At 44.8% G+C, this 20,252-nt stretch overlaps 2 protein-coding genes across 23 annotated transcripts in view; one reads left to right on the forward strand and one right to left on the reverse strand.

Annotated features, from left to right (window-relative positions):
* The window catches only part of INTS9 (integrator complex subunit 9), a 70,732-nt gene extending 64,598 nt beyond the window's left edge, over positions 1-6,134 (reverse strand). The window contains exons 1-2 of the mRNA XM_031603837.2: positions 5,997-6,134; positions 2,376-2,503 (exon numbers count right to left, since the gene is read on the reverse strand). Coding sequence (XP_031459697.1) covers positions 2,376-2,503; positions 5,997-6,005 — 137 coding nt within the window. The 5' untranslated portion in view covers positions 6,006-6,134. The remainder of the gene's footprint in view (positions 1-2,375; positions 2,504-5,996) is intronic.
* A 71-nt stretch (positions 6,135-6,205) lies between these two features.
* The window catches only part of HMBOX1 (homeobox containing 1), a 114,107-nt gene continuing 100,060 nt past the window's right edge, over positions 6,206-20,252 (forward strand). For 3 of the 22 annotated variants that reach the window (XM_090136593.1, XM_090136588.1, XM_090136595.1), the window contains exon 1: positions 6,224-6,636. The gene's annotated coding sequence lies outside the window, so the exon portion shown is untranslated. Of the gene's footprint in view, positions 6,637-6,814; positions 6,836-7,090; positions 7,124-10,836; positions 10,947-20,252 lie in introns of those variants that run through there. The other 19 variants (XM_090136583.1, XM_090136584.1, XM_090136589.1 and 16 more) reach the window with 14 other exon arrangements.

Raw genomic sequence — 20,252 nt, forward strand, 5'->3', positions numbered from 1 at the left:
ACAGGAAAGGTTAAGAGCTTCCCACATGTTCACCTTGCAGTTTTGCATTTGACTTTGGTACAGGGGAGAAAATTCCAGTTGACAAACTTCCTTTAAAGTACAGGAACTGACTTGGAGTGTTTGGCAACCACTGCACTTTGTGCATGCTCTGTGTGCTGGTGAGAACAAGGACTGCCATTTCCAGGGTGCAATTACATATCTTTTGATGGGCTGAAGACCAAAGAATTCTAAAAAAATGTCCAGATCTTTAAAAGAGACAAACACTACAGCACTTTCCTCTCTCACAGATTAAAGGACAGGCTCTCAAAATGTTTGCTCAAGGAGGGTCCTGTGTGAGGTAGGACACAGGCTCTAGCTGCATAGCAAAGACCTACTGTAATATATCAGAGGTAACTATTAGGGCACTGCTGCAGATTGCATACAAAGACTTGCAAAGCCCAAGTAGTTCATGGATCCTACTTCCATAGATCCATGGATCCTACTCTGGCTTAAAGACAGCAGAGAGGCATAGCTCCCCTCTGGTCGTGGTTTTGTGTGGGTCTGTCTCAGCCCACTTGCAAGAAACACTCCTAATTATGAGAGGAAATACGGCTGGTAATAACCTGAGGTCTGACAGACATATTTCAAATTCCTGCTCTGCTACAAACATCATGAAAGATCTCAGTCAGGCCTTCTTTTAGTCTGTCATCTGGAAAATGACGATAACATTAGCTCTCTATCACCTACCCACATTATGTTGATAATACACATTGCAGTTTCAGAGGTATTTAGACATCCTGGTAACGGAGACCAGATATATAATGTTTCTAGCTCATTTCCACAACTCCCTGCAGGACATCTGCTTTGTAGAATACTGAAGAGATCAATTACTTGCCCAAGTCCATGTACTTAGGACAATCCTTGCTGTAAGGGGTGTTCAATCACCTTACCGACATGATTGATTGGATTTAAATCCAACTGTTTGCTCGGATTCCTCTGGGCCATCAGGGGTCAAATCTGACATCCTTTCTTATTGAGTTTGAGTCATTTTAGTGCAGACATTCTGGAGGTACTTGGGGAATTCCAGGTTGCGACCTGCAATTTGGCTGTTCATTCCCAGGGTCTGCTATCAGTAGACAAAGCTGGCATATCCCAGGGGAGCACTGATGCCTGAAGTTCTAAGAACCTCCTAAGCCTTTGTCCAATCACCTAATTTTGCTACTTGTTCCCCTTTCAATTTCTTTTTTCTGTGTGAGTGAGAAGCTAATGCAAGGCAATTGCATTGAACTGAATTGCCTGTAGCTGGATTCACCTATTTATTTTTTTTTTTATTTATTCTTCCTAAATCTACTACTGCTCCTAAATATTATAGTTAGCAAAAGTAAACTATCACTCAGATCTGTCTTTAGGCATCTGTTGCTCACTGTACAGACCTTGGAACTCCATGTCCTTGCAGAATAATGCCTGTGTTGTCTATGTTTCTCCTCTCCAAGAAACAGCAAATTGTACAAAGTGCTGGTCATCTGCTTTAACTTCATTAGGTCACTTACAAAGCTCCCTTCCCAGTCATATTCTGGCCCTTTAAACCCAGCCTCCTCTGAACCCAGAATGCATCTCACTTCCTTCTTTATGGATCAAAGTTACTAAAGGGCTTTTGTGAAAACTCCTGCTAGCATCACACCACCAGGAGCTACTTATTTCCACCTTCCTAAACTAGAGTTTCTGTAATCTGTTCCACTTAATGCCAGACATACATCACTCTGAATATCCAAATCCATTTACAAATCCAGGTAAAGATACTTGTGAGCCAGAGCACGGAAGGAGGAGTTTTGATCTCAGGATTCTCTTCCTGAACTACTTTTGCTTCACTGCTGTTTCATTCCTGTGTGCACTACACTTTTATTTATTTAAATTTTAAAAGGGAACAATTATGCCATGAAGTCAACTAAGGAGGACTGTTAAGTGCTATTTTTCTTTGCATTAGCCCACGCTCTGACAAAAAGCCTGAGAAGATGGTGGTTAAACAGTACTTGCCCGGCTCCCTGCACTCCATCTCAGTTACCCATTTATCTCATCTTGCATGAAGAAGCCAGAAAGATGACAGATATGTGACCTCACTTGTGCTGAGCAGTTGCAGCAATACCTTACTGAAGCTTAGAATAAATTATCTAGAAAAACCAATCAATAAATCCATAAAATGTCTTCCGTCTACTGAGCCAAAGGACGTTATTTTGATAAAGAGAATTTTTAAGTGAACAAAGTCTATTTATGATATCAGATGATGCAGTTCATTTGTACTCATCCCCTCTCTCCTTCCAATATACCATTTCATGCAGAGCACTCAAACTGCAACCCAAGAAGATGCAAACTAAGTGCTCACAGGCTGCAGAACATACCTCTGAACCAGTGGCAACGGCAGGAAATTGAGGGTAGATGTCATATCCAGTCCACAATCCAGCATGATGGTGGTGGACTTGAACTTGAGCACGTTGCATGGTAAGGTTGGATGTCCCGACAGGCAGTACTGAAAGTAGAATACGAAATGAGTTCCTCATCACCTTTACCAATAGACTGAAGCCCCCTGAAAATTGACTTCTGCCCCCTCATTTTTAAACACGCAGTTTCATGCATGCCAGAATGAAACTCTTCGTTTCACATGAATTACTGTCTCAGAACTATATATTCATTGGCATTTCCCCATGTCAGGGTATTGAGACGCAGATTTTCTTCACACAAGGTTTTCTGCTCACAAAGGACAAATGGATAAAGCAGCACCTCTCTTTAATTTGTGACACGTACAGAATCTCTTTCTTCCACAACCACCCATTTTCACAAAGATCCTGGGCAATCTTTAAAACTCAGACCTACTGGCAAAACTTGGCTGAAATTGGTGTGCAAGTTTGAGAATTACTTGGGGTGGAAACAGAGAATTGCTGTAGGAGCACAGGTTGTATTTCCTTAAGGAATTAACCTCAACAAAGAAGCAAGGTGCAGGGCACGCAGAGGAAGCTGTAGCGTGCAGTGCAGCAGCTCAGGGGCAAGCTCTCACCTGCTTTTTGTCTTGTTAAACTCAAACAGGAAACACTAGGGAATGGACCACCATACCTGAATGGAACAGTTTGTGTACTGAGAAATCCCCAGCGCTTTGCAGGGTTAATGAGCCAGTAAACAGGTTATGTACTGGGCACTTCAGCATCATTGAGATGCAGCCATCTCCAGTACTGAGAGTGGCAAGCATTTAACAAGGCACAGGAGCAGCTGAAGCTTTGAATAAGAAGAGAGGTGAATAAAAATGCTATCTTTAAAATGTGAGATTAGAAACAGAGATGTCTGAATACAGGACAGCAACCACTAGGTACTCAATGGTTCTTCAAAGACCTCAGGAATAAGAAGTGTTGCATCTCAAAGTCCGGGCATCCCCTAGCACAACAACTCTCAGGTGGTCTGACAGCTTTTAAACTCAAGGTTTGGTCAATTAAAATGAAAAGTATCAACTTGTTGTTCATGCACTGCACTAAAAACTGTCATTTTCTAAGGCGTTTATTCCTTGTGCTTGCTTTCCACAAGTGAAAAGAAGGTAGATTAATCATTTCCTTCTCTGCCTCCACTCACAATATGTTAAGGCAGGACTGCAACTGTTTGAATTAACAACTCCCAAGGAGACTGTTTACATACATTCATCACAAAGCTGTTTTAAATTATATTTAAATATTAAAACCCACTAACGCTCACATATTAAATTAACAGATCACAGTCCTCTGTTTTAAGTTCATAAAGTCTTAATTATTAAGGAGCAACATTACATTTTGTCTGCTGTTACCGAAGTTTAAGAAAGCTTGATAAACCAAGCTGGTGAAAAAGTGAGTGTGCAAACAGTTGGCTGTCACCCTGTGGGAAATGGATCCCTGGGAGCCAATGGACTCTTTCTATCACATTCACGTAAAGAGTCATAAAGCAAACCAAAACAACACTTCTATGCTGTACAGCTATTTGCATGTGACATTTCCAGGGCTGTATCTCTGTTAGAATTTTAGATTAGGAATTGATATAGAAATGTAATGGTGCATATATGTACTATATTTGATTTCTTTCACCCAGTTCACGCTTCGTCCCATCTAAAACAGATCCAGAGACCCCAGTTAATAACATTCTTGACTGGACTGAAGTGCAAGTCCTTTTCTGCTTTAGATCCATTTGCTTTCATCTCTCTTCCCCTTTTGAAGAAAGGTCGAAGCAACAGACACACTAGGCTCCTTATCTCTTAATTAGAAACCAGTTAAGAAAAAACACAAAACATAAAGGACTATGAGTGTGCCCATCACAGTGCACAGCTCCCCTGACTTGCTCTCTAAACTGGATGGCAGTTTGGCAGAGCAGGGCACAGAGATAGATGAAGGTGAGGGGCTGAAGCCCTCACACAGACTGGCTCTCAGCAGACATCTGGCTCAGGCTGAGGGCTCTCCAGCTTGGAACGTTGCTGGTGAGCTCATACATGGCAAAATGACAGAAAAAAAGAGATGACATCTCAAGCTAGCAGCTCCAAAACATTCCAAATTTTGGAAGTTGAATTGAAGCCAACAAATACTGCAGCGTTTTGTTCCTGTGTTATACTATGGATCCTGTTATCTCAACTGGATTTGTCTGGACCCAAGCACACCGAATTTGTTGAAGCTTGAGTTTTTCACTGGATTCTGAGTCAGGCCTGCATGCTGTTACCTCTGCCTTGTTCTTCCAAATTCAAACCAAATATACGTGAATGGAGGATGAAAGCATTCAATTCCCTTTCCCTGCAACCCCTTGATTCAGTCCTATCTCCAGACCAAATACAAAGTGAAGAATCTGCTCTTACAAACAACAGTCCCCAAATGAGGACACAGACCTAAAAACACTGAAATGATGGCAGACAGCTTGTAATCCCCCTCCACACCCCTCCCCTCAACCTAATCTTGTAGAAGAGTCTACAAACAAGGAACCCCACATTTCCACTACAGTCTTCATTTACAGATTTCTCAGTTTGCTTGACTGAGAAGCAAACTGTACTACAATATCAGCCTCCAAAGCCATGCCCAGAAACACCTTCCCAGTTTCTCCAACCAGAAGCATTCATAAAATCGTTATGGTTGGAAAAGACCTCTGAGATCTCCAAGTCCAACCCACCCCACCATGCCCACCCTCAGTGCCACATCCCCACGGTTCTGGAACACCTCCACGGATGGTGACCCCAATACCTCCCTGGGCAGCTGTGCCAGCACAGGGCCACTCCTTCTGAGAGGAAATGTTTCCTAATACCCAACCTGAACCTCTCCTGGAACAACATGAGGCCAACACCTCTCATCTCATCGCTGTCACCTGGGAACAGAAGCTGACACCCAGCTCACCACAGCCTCCTCTCAGGGTGCAGCAGAGAGCAATAATGTCTCCTCTGAGCCTCCCCTGCCCCAGACTGACCCAGCAGCTTTTGGCCCTTCTCTGGATACACTCCAGGACCTTCATCCACACACACAGACTTCCACCTCCCACATCACATGGGATCAAGTTCTTCCACCACCACCTGCTGAACTAATTTTACAATCAGTTCACAGGTCTTAAAACAAGCCAACAATCCAAGTTCACTTCCACAAAGCTTCCTTATCCTCAAACCCACAACATTATGTTGGACATCAGGTTAAACACATCAGATGTTCGACGATACAACGAACGCCGCTCGTTAACACGAAAGCAGCACGATTTCCCTGGCGATGTGCCTCTGGGGCAGCCCCACAGAAGCCACACGGGCACTGGACGGCTGTAGAAACACCTCCAGGCGCCAAACCCCACCGCCCGCCCCTCACCCAACCCCAGGAGGGGCGGGAGGACGGTTTCGGTTGCCCCCCCCTCCCTCAGCGCGCCGCTAACTCGGCGGGAAGCGCCTCTCAGCTCCTTCACCCCCCGGGTACCACAGCCCGAGGGCGACCAGCACAGAGAGCACCACTCAGTTCAGCTCATCCCTCGACAGCCCCCCCTCCACCACCACTCACCAGCTTCATGCTTCACCCGGCTCTATTTACGCGGACAATCCTACCCCCGCCTTCCTGCCTGCCCGTTCCCCCTTCCCGCCCCGGAGCATCACGGGACTTGTAGTCTCCCGGCCCGCGATGACGTCATGGTCGGGCCCGCCCTCCCTCCGTTTCACCTTGCTCCTCCCGAGGCATGCTGGGAGCCGTAGTCCTCGCCCCGCTTCGCCCCGCGCTCCCGTGGCGTGCCGCGCCGCCGGGCATGCTGGGAGTTGTAGTCCGCGAGCGGCGGCGCTCCCCGTCACCCTGGGGAGGGGGGAACTACAAGTCCCAGGGTCTCACAGCTGCAGCAGGTGGGAGCTCGGATGTTGATATCAACATGGCGCTTGTCAGACAGACAAAGACAGTCAGGCTGGTGTGAGCGAGCCAAAAAAAAAAAAAAAAAACCAAAAAAAAAACAACAACAACACCCAACAGAGAGAAAGGGAGAGCGAGACGGGGAGGGGGGCTCCTGTCTTCAGGGGGGGCTCCGGCAGCCGAGAGCTTTCCGCCCCACTATTGTTCTCCTCCCGCTGCGCCCCCATTAATCTCCCCTCGCGCCGGGGGGGTCCCCGCCGGGGGCGGCCGTTCAATGGTGAAGCGGAGGAGCCGCCGGCACCCGGAGGTGAGTGTGGGTGCGGGGGGGGAAGAGAGGTGTGTGTGTGGGGGGGGGGCGGCTGAGCGAGGGGAGAGGGCGGGCGGGTGGGTGGGCTGCGAGGAGGGAGGGTGGGAGGGGGAAGGGCCCCCCCCCCTCTTCCTCCTCCTTCTCCTCCTCCTCCTCACCCTCCGCCTGAGAGAGATTCGCGGCGTGAGGAGAGCCGAGGGTGCGTGAGGAGGGGGACGCGGGCCGGGGGTGGGCGCAGCCCCCTCGGCGCTCCGAGTTGCAGCCGCGCGGCTCCGCCGCTCCTGACGGCGCGGGGCGGGCAGGAAGGTGCCCCCCGCTTCCCGGGAGCTCGCTGCTGCTTCTTCGGCTTTTTATTCTGTTTTGTGTTTGATTTCCCCCCCCCCCCCCCCCCCCCCCCCAGTCCTTCTCTCCCCAACCCCCCCCCCCCCTTCTCCGCTCCCGGGCGTGGGGAGGACGAACTCGCGGCGGCGGAGTCCCCTCAGGCTGGGTGGGTGCTGGCTCCTTCGTTTATTTCTTTATTCTTCTTGGGGGTTTTTTTCGGCTTGTTTTGGTGTTGTTGGCTGCCGACTTCGAGCTGGGGCCGCCTGAGGGGCTGCGAACCCCGAGCGGGTCTGGGGGGCCCTTTCCTTCATTTCTCTTTTCCCCCCTCTTCTCTCTCTCAGCCCTTTTCCCCCTCTTTCCTTTCCGGGATCCGACCCCTGACGGACCGATCACCCATTTCTGGGGGAACCCCGCTGCTTTCCTATGGATATATGGGGGGGGGGAAAGAGCATGCCGCTGCCGGGGCTTTGCGGGAGGGCTTCGGGAAGGGCGAAGGCGTCGACCCGAATGGATTCGTTTGTGCGGGATGGGGAAAAGGACCCGGCGAGAAATCGTTCTTCAAAACGTGTGCGGAGGGTTTGGGCGGGGTGTCAGCCGCTTGTTTATTCCCTACTTCTCGGGGAGAGCAGCTGCGGTGCTGCGTTGTGGGTGCCCGGCTTCGTTGGGGGCTGAGCAGCGCCCTGAGCCCAGCGTGGTCGAGGAATGGACACGGGATGCTGCCCACACAACCTGCCCCGCTCCGAGGCTGAGCCAACCCGACTTCTGTACTGTTCTGCTCGGTTTTTTTCGGCTCAGATCACAAATACGAGGCAGGTTGGGCTGAGTTCTTCCACCTCTGGTGGGTTTTTCGGTTGTTTGGTGGAGTACTTCTTTGGAATGTTTATTTATTTGTTCCCCTTTCTTTTCAGTGGGTCTGAAAAAAGCTGCGGATGTATGGTGTTGTTCCATTCCCCTCGTGCAGGGGACAAAATGCTTTTTTGGGGACGGGGAGGGAAGGAGGAAGAGGAAAATAAAGGCTGTAAGCACGCCGTCTGCAGAGCCGGGTGTATCTTAATTTCTTCTTGTGCTCATTGGGACTACAGATAAGTGGCTTTAAGTACAGAACGCACGTGAGCTGAAGCTGGGAAGGTTTCAACTTTGCAGGGAGGAAAGTGTTAACCTGATGGCCAGGGCTTGGCAACGTGGGAGCCGATCTGATAGACACCGGCTGTGTGCCCCCCCTGATCCAACTATATAGGGATGGAGGGGAAGGAAACTGGGGGAAAAACTACAATTTGCCTGTAAGACAGCGTGTAAAAGACATTGCATTGGAGAAAGGAAAACTGGTGGAGAAAGGCTTGGTGCTGTGCAGACGGTCTGTGGGCGCCCAGAGCCCTGAAGTGCCTGCTTGCATCCCGTGCAGCTCCTTGCTGCAGGGCTCATCAGGTACACTGCTTTCTTCCTGGGATGGTGCGGCTGGTATTTGATTTCCTCCATGGATGGGAGAGGAGGAGTCCTGTGCAGTTCTTTTCCCCGAGATGATTGCATTTGCTTTGGCCTTGCTGTACCCTACCTCATTAGTAGGAACTGCATCTATATTTATTTACCATTACATCGGGTCCCTCGGGATGTCGGGTGTAGTTTGGAGTAGGTATATATGGATTTATCACTCTCAACATTTTTTTTTTCTCTTGTCATGCTACAGCCAAATCGTTCAACAGCGGGGAACAAACTTAATTTATTTCTGTGTTTTGCATCTTCCTTTTTGCCATTTCTCTTCCAAATTGCTTAGAAAACATTTCTGAGGCGCGGGGGGGGGGGGGGGGAGGGAAGTAGGAGAGAAGTGAGAAACGAATGGGATATAGCAGGGTAGGGTTGTGTTTGTTAGCTGCATATTCTGAGACCTCTGTGAAAGAGCCGTGCTTGATGCTGTATCAGCTAACAGGGCTTTGGAATGCTTTCTTCCCTTCTGTGAAGATTATTCTTTAGCCCTATGACAGCCACAACTTTTCTGTATGGTTGATGGGATTGTCTGACGAGCCTGGGCGTGAGATGAGGAACAAGGAACTTGTGTCTCTTTCAGCTCTGCCTCTTCTTCCTCCTATCGTTCCTTCAGCACAGCTCAGGCACCCGAACAGGCATCAGCATTTTTACTCCTGTGTCATCCAACTCTGTTCAGAGCAGGTCTAGACGACATTGTGGTATGCAGACTGCCAGCTGTGTTACAGGAATGCTACCAGAGGTGAAATTGCAGGGTATTTAAAGAATGGTAAGGAAATCTTCAAGGAAATACTGTGTGGATGAGGCCTGTTTCTCTCTACAACTACTTTATTAAGCGGTCTTGAGCAATTCTTTTATGTTTTGTTGACCTTTCTAGAAAACATGCATCCCTCCACTACTGCGATACGGTGATTCCACAGAATTAGGAGCCAGTGTGCTGCAGAAAGCTTACTGCTACTTCTGAGCCAGTTTCTGTGTGAGCCTTATGGGTCTCTTTCAAAGCCATATTAGAAGTTCACAGCTGTCCAGTGTTTGGAAATTGAATTTATTATGAAGCGTTTACTTTATAGTGATGATCTGTGGTTCATGGAAGCGTTTGATGTGTGTTCTCCTTGGTGTCTGGAGCTGGGAAAATGGGGGCTTCTGCCATTTGTTTTTATCACGGTTTTTAATAAAATTAATTTCCATTGAGCATGAATTTCTGGATGTTTTCTGTCATTAACTTTTGGGACTGCACTTGGTTGAACGTCAGTGAGGCAGAGATGGGATTTGGGCTTTTAGGATACGGTGTTTGGGAGAGGAATTGGAAGAATGAATGAAACAGAAGCACGAGCAATAAAAAACCCGGTGCTGTCCGCTTCGTAAAGGCATCTCTGAAGATGTTTGGTTGTATACAGTAGGACATGAACAGATCTCCATCAAACAAACTGCGCGTTTGAATCTGAAAAAAGCAACTTGTGTTTTACTGTGATTTCTGTGCGGAGCTTTTAAGGGCGCTACAGAAACACACATTACAGCACTGGGATCTGTGGCGAGCAGTTCTCATCTCATGCAAAGTTTAGGATTTGGAATAGAGCTCTTGAATGGGTGCTGCCAACTTGAGATTCCTGCTGCAGAGGAGCGTGTCTTCCTTTCTCCCCTTCCTTTATGCAGCTTTGACACTTCTAAAGTCGCTGAAGTCGATTTCACTTGATGCTGATTTTAATGGAGCAGGCGTTGGATCTGCATGTGAGCCCTCGTGGGATTGCCCCTTTAATTATACCTATGCTGATAATATTATCTTGCGTATTATCAATGGAGTGAGACCAATGGCAGGATTATAGTGGGATTTTTAGGAGGTAATGAGGAGAAATGGAATTTTTTTTTGGTCAACTTCCATCCCGAGAGCCGTTTTTACATATTAGATTATTAATAAACTGTGTTTTAGCATTCTAGCATTTCTCTATTGACTAAAACTCCTTTCTAACATGTACAGAGATTAGGGCAGCTGGGCAGCCAAGTATACTAAGAGTTCACATTTGAGCACTCAGTCATGCAGACTGATTGTATGTTAGCTATGAATGCCGTTTCCAGTGTTGATGCTAAAGATGAGTGTTTGGACAAGTGCTTATAAATTGGGGAACAAAGCAAGCAGGAATAACAAGGTATGAAAAGAAAGTGTTATTTTTGGTTTTGCAGGTGACAAACCAGGGTGTAGAGGGATTAAGATGCTCAGGTTCCTGCATGGACTCTGTGGCAGTAATCAGTCCTTGATCTCCAGTTTGTCAGGGTTTTAATTGCAGTGTTTCTTCCTCCCCTTGTTAATTGGCTTACTTCCACATTTTAAAAATAACGTCTAGAGATTATTTTCCTTTCTTCCAGTTTCAAACAGTATAGCCTGAAGTTTTTTTTCTTTTTCAGTTGAGCCTTGCAAGGAAAGGGTTGGAAAGCTTCGTCTAAACAGCACCTCCCTGACATCTGATACTATCTTGGAGCAGCCTCTGACAAGTGAACCCTCTCATTGAAATCATGTGAGGAATTTTGTTACTCAACACTGAAGATCTTCTGGGGGAAAGGAGGTTGCAAACTATTAACTATGTGGTCTTCTTTGCAAGCTGGCACAAAAAATGTTCTTATGCATTGAGGCGGTCATGTGGTCCGCAGAGAGGAGCAGAGAATGGGCTCTGTAGTTGCCGGCCAAGTGAAAATTTCATCTTGCCACTGTGAGAAATGCATTTATTTCTGTGCTGTGCCTGCTGCAAAGAGATAGAAATGCTTGAATTCTGGTCTTTCTTAAAAATTGCATTGTTTGATTTCCTTCCCCTCTCCTCCCGCTCCACTGGCTGAGCCTGCGGCCGTGAAAGCAAACGGAGGAGCTTTTATGGTAGAGAACCTTAAAAATCATATATTGCTTGTTTGGGATGCTTCTGTTCTGTGCTGGTTCAGTCAGGTTGACCAAAAAGGTCGTTGTTCATGCGGGCTTCCTGCATAATGTGCTGCTGAGCAAAGTGCTCGTTTCACAGTTATGAAACTGCTGCTATCACAATTACTGCATCGTAAAGCCTAACCTAATCAGAAGTGATCGATTTATGGCCACCACTTGTGTGGTGCACTGCTGGAGCAGGACTCTGATGGTTCAGATTTGATTCATGATGGCTGAGCCACTGTCCTCCTCCTTTAGTGCTCCCTGGTAAAATAATACTTTGTACCTTGGTGTGTGAATCTTTACATACTTTATGAAGATCACAGTATTTTAAAGGTAGAGAAACTGAGGCATAAATGCTGGGTGACTCAGAGCCACACATTCAGTCCGTGGCAGTTGTACACAGCTGCCTCAGTACCCCAGCTGCTGCACATTTACACCTGTGATACGTTAATATGCTGTCAATACATGGAATTTCTTGGCTAATCTCGTAATACAGTCAGCACAAATGCCTGAGTCAATGAGGTTTGTTTATTTATTTTACAGCAATGGGAGAATTTCCCGTCTTCCATTGACTTCTGTGGTTTGACACTTGTCTTCCTTGTTTATTCTCTTAATTTTATTGTTTTTAAAGCTGTTAGGTGTTTTGTTTTTTTCCCCCTTTCTATCAGACCAAAAGAAGCACTGGGATAAGTTTTCTTATAAGACCGTAAGGGATGCACCTTTTTCTTGCATTGCTTTTCTTTTCTTGCTTTGTTTAATAGGAATTTTTCAGTGTTGGACTTCAAATCTATCTCAAGAATGCACGTGCATGATTGTTACAGTTTTGATTCAGCGCCGTGTTAACCTGGACACCAAAATATTGAGCAGTTGCAGGTTTGATGTGCTTCTTTATGCATTAAATAATCTAGGACTGGTTATTCTTCTTGTCTGCGTGCAGACTTCCCTTTCCCAGTTTTTAATCAAAGCTGCATGCAGAGTTTGAAGTTAAAGACTGCTCTTAAAACTGGGAACTGCTGTAGTGGAGTGCTTCTGACAGAATGAATTCTGGTTCATCTTTCCATGCAGCCCCAGTGTATGAAAGGTCAGTTAACTCTTTCTCCTACAGAATTTCCATAGGAACGTTTACTTCATTTCATGGTGGTTTTAGTGCAGTTACTGTCCTGAAACACATCAGCAGGTGTAGCTAATCAGGTTTTATACACGTATATATACCAAAAAGGACTTCTGTGGTCTGGCTGGACAGGGTCTTAGCTTTGTGTGTGTGTCTGCAGCAGGTTGGCAATGCTTTCTTTCAGCTGCTATTTGCCTTGTGAGTTGGGTGTTGCTTTCAGATCTGTGGAAGAATTTTTTGCAGCCAGAGGAAAACAGATTTTATTATGTGCTTCACAGATGGAGGGGCCTTCTTTTGTTCTCCGTACGTGTAAAGAATCTATGGAGGTTAGATTAAATTTGTAGAAATCCCATTCACTGCTGTGGTTGTAGATGAGTATTAATATTGGAGTAAGGAAGTAATTTGCGAGCCAGGCATGCAAAATATATTAATTATGTTTGGTTCTGAATACCCCCATCTCAATCTCTCTTGCTTTGAATTCCTGGCTTTGGTTTCCTCTCCACTTTTGAACTTAGTAGTTCAGAAACCTTCTTTTCTTTTCACTTTCTGAAGTTTGTCAATAAAACAACTCCCACTGAAACAATACCGTGGGCTGTTCTCTCAGTGAGCATTGTGAGCAGCTGGTTTTATTCTTCTGATAAGCTATGTCGTATCAATTAGGAAGTGTAGCATATAGTCATTTCCTGCATTTAGAACTGCCCATTTCTTATGCGCTCTGAAGCAAGCCCTGAATCTGCTTTTTGTTCTTCCAGCAGTGCTGCAGTACTAATGGAAGCAGAAAGCATTTAGTTAGTTCATAAAATACAAGCGCCGTTTCTACTTGGGTATTTATTCTGACCTTTATTTTGGACACTTTCTCCGCCATGATCAGATTCTCTGGTTACAATGTCAGCTTTCACTAGAAGTCCCTTTGTGATTTCACTGGCGGGGCTTTGGAGTTGGAGCTGCTGGGTGTGCAGCAGCTCTGACATGTAAGTAGTACTCAAAGGTTGAAAAGGAAAGTTCTTCTGGCAGTGAGATGTCAGCGAGCTCTCTCGTTTCTAGGCTCTGCTGTAAGTCTTGCTTTATGACCCAGGGCAAACTTCTTGACTCGCCTGTGTACCGGCATGTAGTATGAATACAATCCTTTCAGGGCTGTTGAGATGTTTGCATGTTCCTAAAGTATTTGAGGATTCTTGGCTGGGTGGTGGTGCGTGCTGCTCTCGGTAATATAAACATGAATGACATAAGTGTATTTACACAGAATAAGAAGTAGTTATTTAAGCTAATACTGATTTTTTTCATGCCACAGATGGGAGAGGTAAGCAGTTCATCACAGGTTTGCTCGGCCCAGTTGTGTTATGCTTTGTTTCCAGACCTCATGGTTGTTTTTGCTCTGACTGTTTGCGTTTCACAGGGGCTCCATCTGCTTGATGGAGCAGTGCTGTGTAGTGATAAGGACAGCGATCTGAAAAAGAAGGAACTTACTGAACTTGAAACTTATCCCTCCCTCCTTAATTTCCTTATCCGTAGAAGTAGAATGATGTTAACATATTGGAGATTCATAAAATTTAAGGTGAGAACAGACAATTAAATCGCCTTGTCTGATATGTTTTATATGCTTTATATCACAAGTCTTTAAATTTTAATCATTTACTCTGAAATTGAGACCAGTAACCAATGTTTGCCAAAAAAAAAAAAAAAAGGCTTGGCCAGCTTTCCAACCTTGAATGTCCATCTCCAGTAATTTCAGACTCCTCACTTCTGGTAGTGTGTGCCATCTCACTGCTAAAGTAAGTGGCTGATTTCTAATTTGAATTTGTCTAACTTCTGCCGCTGGTTCTTGTTATGACTTTCCTGACAAGATTAGAGCCCTTTAGTATCCAGTGCTTTCTTGCCATGGAGGTACTTACACTCTGTAATCACGTTAGTCAATTGATAAGGAAACAGAGTTGAGCTTTTAAGTCTCACTCTGAGGCATTTTCTCCAGCACTCAGATCATCCGGTGATTCTTCATGGTCTCCATTTATTTTTAACATAGTGGAAACCAAACATGGTAAATGTTCCAGTCTGCCTCTTATCCACGCAGACTATCAAGGTGCAGTGACCCTTTATACTCTGCAGCTGTTTAAAAGGTTTGTAGGACCCCTTTTGCGTAGGGAAATCCTGCTTTGACCCTGAGGTTCTTCCTAATAAAGTCTGCCACTTAACAGTTTTGTTTTGCATTTCTTAGTTTACAAATTTGCCTTTGTTTTCAGATACATTTTGCTTTTCTGGGCACGGTTAAAGCAGATATTCGGATCTCCTTCTTTGGCTGTCCTTTCCTCACAGTGATGTACTGCTCCCATAGGCATGGTGACGGTCACAGATTTCTGTCTGCAGTGCAAAACGGTGAACTGCATCAGACTTTAAATTTAGTGACAAAAAAGAATTGATATGATGCAGTACCGGAGAGTACATGAAGAACACTAACAGGCAGCTCTCAGAAATCACCAGTCAATATGGAGCAGCTGACGTGGATCTCCACTGGAACCCAAGTATGCTCTGTGCACGTAATTCATTCTGTTTGACTACATTTGTAATCTCAAGGAGTGAAGTTAGCCTTTTATCAAGGCATTTTTTCTTTAGTGGGATAATCTTTTTTCTGTTGGCTTGCCTGGGCTGGCACGCTGTTGGCCACTGCACAGCGCTCTGGGTTTGCTCCATCCCCTTTTTGAGCGTTAGCATAACATGAGCAGCCATCCTGAATGGTGGGTTCCAGAGAATCCCTCATTTAAAAAAAAATTGATTGTAAGAGGAGCATCCTATGGTGTTTTATTCCTGAATGTCCACGAGTACAACAGCGGAGTGCTCATAGGGATGGCATGGTGTGTCTCTGGCAGATGGCACAGCTGGTGGGGGCACAGAACTTCCTAACCCTTACAGGTGCCTTCTTTGGGAGACACTTGTGAGTTAGCCCTCAGTTCATTCCATTCTGTTAAATATTGGTGTCACCTTGTCACACTCAAGTCAATTCTGTTCTATTCGTAGCAATGTGCCCTGTTACTTTTTGTTAAAAATGCAGCTGCCTTCACTTGGCTGTTCCTTTGAATTCCCTCTTCCTATGCCAAACTGATTTAGCCTTTACTCCCTCCATGTTGCAGCTGTAATCAGTACTGCTCATGAATGTCTCTTTCTGGTAGAGAGGCAGTATTTATGTTGTTGCTTTTTAGGATGGTGTATCATAGGGGATCCTGAAACCAAACCTGATTTAAACACCATTTAAATCATTACCATTGTCAGTAACAAGTGATGTTGGTAGCTTTGTTGTTGTTGGCTTTCCTTTCTCTTTTTTTTTTTTTTCTTTTTCTTTAAAGGTATGTGAAGGGACTTGCTCCATTGAAAAGCATCTGTTTTGAAACCTGCAGTCCAGTCAGCTAAAACGCGGAGGGGTCAGGCGCGTATCTGAGGTTTGGGATGTCTGCTTCCTCTCTGGCGATTGGGTGGGAAACCTGCCAGAGAGATAGGCTTTGAAAAAAGGTTTGGAAGGGGGGCACGAAACAGAGGAGGACTGAGACGCAGCGTTTTGGAGGCTGGAAAAAGTACTTTAAAAGAGCCGTGCTGTTTTACTGCTTAAAATCTGTGGTGCGGCCCAGTGGAAGTTTAAGGCAAGTAAGAGAGGCTCAGAAATGTGTGCTGTTTTGTGGGACATAAATATTTCTTACAGCGGCTTTCCTGCCTCCTCGCTAACTCGGTATCTGATTTTTCTGTTCCTCTGCTGTCTTCTTGCAGAAGTTGTTTATTGACTGAAATTGTTTCCATATGGCTGCAATGTAGAGCTTGATTACATTAAACGTGGCGCTTTCCTGTGGCATTGTAGTGCTATGAGAAGCTCATCCCTCTTTTTTTTTTCTCCTTCCAACCTCCCCTTCTTTCACCGAATTTTGTTTTTGGAATGTGGAACTTGCTAGGTGTTATCTTCCCTGCTCTGAGGCTTGTATAACTGGAAAGCTGGGATCCAGTTCTTTTTTCGGTCTTCATACTTGATTGCTTAGGTGGGTTAAGCTTGCTCATAAATTGCTGATAAAATACTTAAGATGAAGATTAGAGTGACGTGATTGCGGTTTGAGAGCATTACTGGAGCTGGGCCCTGAGGTGCTAAGCACTGTACAAGTATGCAGACGGGAGATAGCTCTGGTGGTAAAGACTTTGTGCCCATCAAGGCACTCCATTTAGATTGCCTTTGCTTACACTGATGATCGGTTTAAATATTGCTCCAAGAAGGTGTTAAAATTCCAGTGCTCGGACACTTCATGATCCTGAAGGGCCGAATTCACCACTTATCAGGAGGCTGGAAACTCTGTCTAGTTTGTAGACAGCAGATCCATTTAATAGCAGGTGGATGCAAGTACCTTTGATTAGAATGAAAGTAGGTTGTTGGTTAAGTTAGCTAATAGAACAGCAGTTAGCTAAAAAAGCAGTATCTCCACTCAGTAATTTTGCTTGCTTTCTTACAGACTTGTGTTTACAACCTGGCTTCAAAATTGTCTTTTTAATTAAAAGAGAAAAGATATACGTATATATTTAAATACCTTTTCTTAACCATATGTATTATTGATATCTATTGTAATGCCTCTGTTTCTTGCAGTGGATTTGAGCAACATCTAGGCATTGTGGTTTTACTTTGGCTATCTGAGGTGAAGTGAAGGCAGTGGAGTGATGGAAGTCACTGCTGGCTGAGCGCGTGGAACCAGAATCTGATGAAGTAGTAAAGCCACCTTTTGACAGCAGGAGCTACTCTTGCCTAGAGAATATTTTCTTTATTTTCATATTCAGATAGTTGAGATCACAGGCTATTTAATTCCATACTGAGAAACAGTTAAGGAGCTATAAATGCAAAAATGCTTGCTTCCCTCTCATAAGATAAGGTGGAAAAAAATGCGGAATGAGGTTGATTAATACAACAATCTGTCATTAGAGGACACAACAAGGTTCAATTCAATTAATAAAGATAATTCATGTGTTTTCACTGAAGCATTTTAAAATGCAAACCATGTTTCTTTAACCTTTTTATGCATCTAGCACATGAGGTATCATTCAAAATTATTAAAACTCTTAATAAACAAAGGTGGCATTTTAAAATTGTTTTCTAAACAATGTGGCTAATGTCTGAGGGTACCAGCTGTAGTGCAGCTACTCCATTTTCAGCTGCTGCAACATGAAGTTCTCTCCAACCTTTTTAACTGAATGTAAAATGCAAGTTTCAAGAGTAGAAGCTTTACTACAAATGGCATCTTGGATGGGATAGGGCACGCAGGAGCTTTGTGTGTCTTTGAGGCAGATTCAAGCCTCAGATTATTTAGATATGCCTTGTAATTTGGAGTTGTTTGGTACCAGGTATGAGGAGGGCAGTGGCTGGGAAGCAGTTGTGGCTGCCTTCTCTGCTTCTCCTGTTCCTAAAGGACTTGCTGCCTGGAACCTCACTCAAGCAAAGGTGTTATAAGCCTTAGAACAGTGATATGCTGGAGCTGCCTACTTTCAGCCCCACATAAACGTGCCCCACTTCAGTGGAAAGGTGGATTTAAAGCCTTTAGTTCTGCTTTATCTTTCATTTATACTACTTTAGATGGCTCCCTGTCCAAGATGCTGTGTTTGTGGATTCCTTTATCAATAGCTTGTACACCCTGTGAGGAAGGAACTTTTTCTGCAAGGACATGGATCTTCCAGCTGTGACAGGGTGCTACAAATCCACATTTTTCTTAAAGGTTTTCCTATCCCCTGTTTTACAGAACAGGGTGGGAAAGGTAGGCAGGGCAAGCCTTCATTTTCTTCTGTCCCTCACGAAATGTACCAGTTAGGTGGGAGCAGAAATGGAGTTTAAGGTGTGTTTAGTTTCCAGTGTTGACACTTTGACAGAAAGGGAGGAGCAGGAGATGAAGAAGGACTGCCACCACCCTTGCTTCTTCTACCTCTTGCACATCAGAACTGTGTCTTGCCTCTTACCCAATGGATAACAAAATAAAACCTTCCTCTTTAAGCTCCTCCAACACTTCTGTCAAGGAGCTCCTTTACACTAACAAAGGTTAGATAGTAAGCAATTTACTTTTCTGTGATTTGTCAAACCTGTTAAAACAACATGAGTTGATGAGGGTTCTCTTGTGTTTTATGTGAGCTCAGGTATTTAAGTGTGGAATAGAACTACTGCAGAAGATCTTTAATTTCCATGAAGTTTCAGTGCTTTTTTGTGTGCGAGCCTTTAAAACAAGATATAACAAATGTTAGAGGTGGTGGGAGTGCTCTCTGGGTTTTGCAACAACTAAACTGGAACTCTATTAAGGAAATTTCCTTTTTTAATTAACAAGTGATCACAGAGCTCTAAGACCTTTCATACTTAATCATAATTAATTCTCCATTGTTTTTCCTTTTGACGGGCTTACTGTCCACTTTCCAAAGGAGACATTGGCCCTTCCTGCAATTATTTGATGAAACAATTTACTTTTCAGCCTTCCCCCCGCCCTTCATGGTAAAGTCTGCTTGGAAATCTGCTTCTGGTGCCCTCTTGGGTGCTGCTTCCCAACTCTGCTTTATGGTTGCTATCTCTTGGGTATAGAAAACTGCACAGTGCAGGAATTGAAACGCTTTTTTTTCTCCTTGCCCACTCCAGAAATACAAGTCCGTAGCGTGGACCTTTTATTAACAGCATGTGTTAAATGTCCTGCAAGCAACTGTATGAACAGAATGGTCCTTCAGTCTTCTGTTAAGAATTGCTTCTGAAAAAGGACGGCAGGCTCAGGGCCCTGCTGCTGTCTTTGCAGTGTTATCAGCACATTGAGGCTGCAAATGTAAGTTAGTTTTTAAATGTTAAAGAGAGGAGCTATGAATTCTGAGGTACAATTGTGTAGAGATGCGATTTGGGCAGTCCTGAGCCCTCCTGCATTGCTGTGGATGTGCTGGGCCTGAGCTCTGTGTATTCAGAGCACTAAGGAGAGTCTTGTCAATGCCTGGTGTTCGCAGAATCCAGTTAAGCTGCAATTAATATTTCTCCTATTGCATCTTGATTCTTTCTTACCCCTTCTCCCGACACCTATGGACAATCTTTTTCATACTTCTTCCTGTGCTTTTTGCAGTTAGTTTCCAGTTATAAGAAAAGCTTAAAACCCATTTTAACTCAAGCTTTCATCAGCCACAGTACAAAATTGATTTAGTGATGTTCTCAGGTTCCTGAAGCCACCAGATCAAAATGCCTACATCATAGTCCTTAGGAAGGTCGTTGTCTTAGGGGAAGAAATGTCTTTGTAGTCCATGTGTTGCACCAGTACCAACAAGATCCATGTGGATCATCGTGTGCTTGCACATTTATTTTTTAGAGCAAGTTGCACTGGAAAATTGCACTGTCAGGGAATGAGGTGCAGTCCAACCTGAGCAATTCAGTGCTGTGTTGGGGAACTCAGTAAAATGAAGAAACTACAATAACTGTTTTGTATAGATAAACCTTGGCATTTTTCATCCTGTCCCCTATTCTTTCCCTTTTTCCTGCTTTTGAATGGTGGGCCTTCTAAAGTCTTTGATAGTAGCTCTGAGATGGATTTGTCCTGCTGGATTTAATGTGACTGGCCCTGGGGAGAGTTAGAAGGCAGTTGTTTAACTGGAGTTTTACATGGCAGATTTCTGTGAATTAAGCTTCACAAAGAGGTTCCTGCTTTGCTGCATTGGTGCGTGCACCTAAAAATAAGGGTATGTGTATGTCTTGAAAATACAGCTTTAAGCAAGACCCTGATCTACAGTAACAACAGTGCTTTGCTGAATGTAGTGGATGAGCGTGGTAAGATTTACTTCAGAGGT

The sequence above is a fragment of the Phasianus colchicus genome, chromosome 2 (assembly GCF_987193195.1).
Source record: "Phasianus colchicus chromosome 2, bPhaCol1.hap1.1, whole genome shotgun sequence".
In the NCBI taxonomy this organism is placed as follows: Eukaryota; Metazoa; Chordata; class Aves; order Galliformes; family Phasianidae; genus Phasianus; species Phasianus colchicus.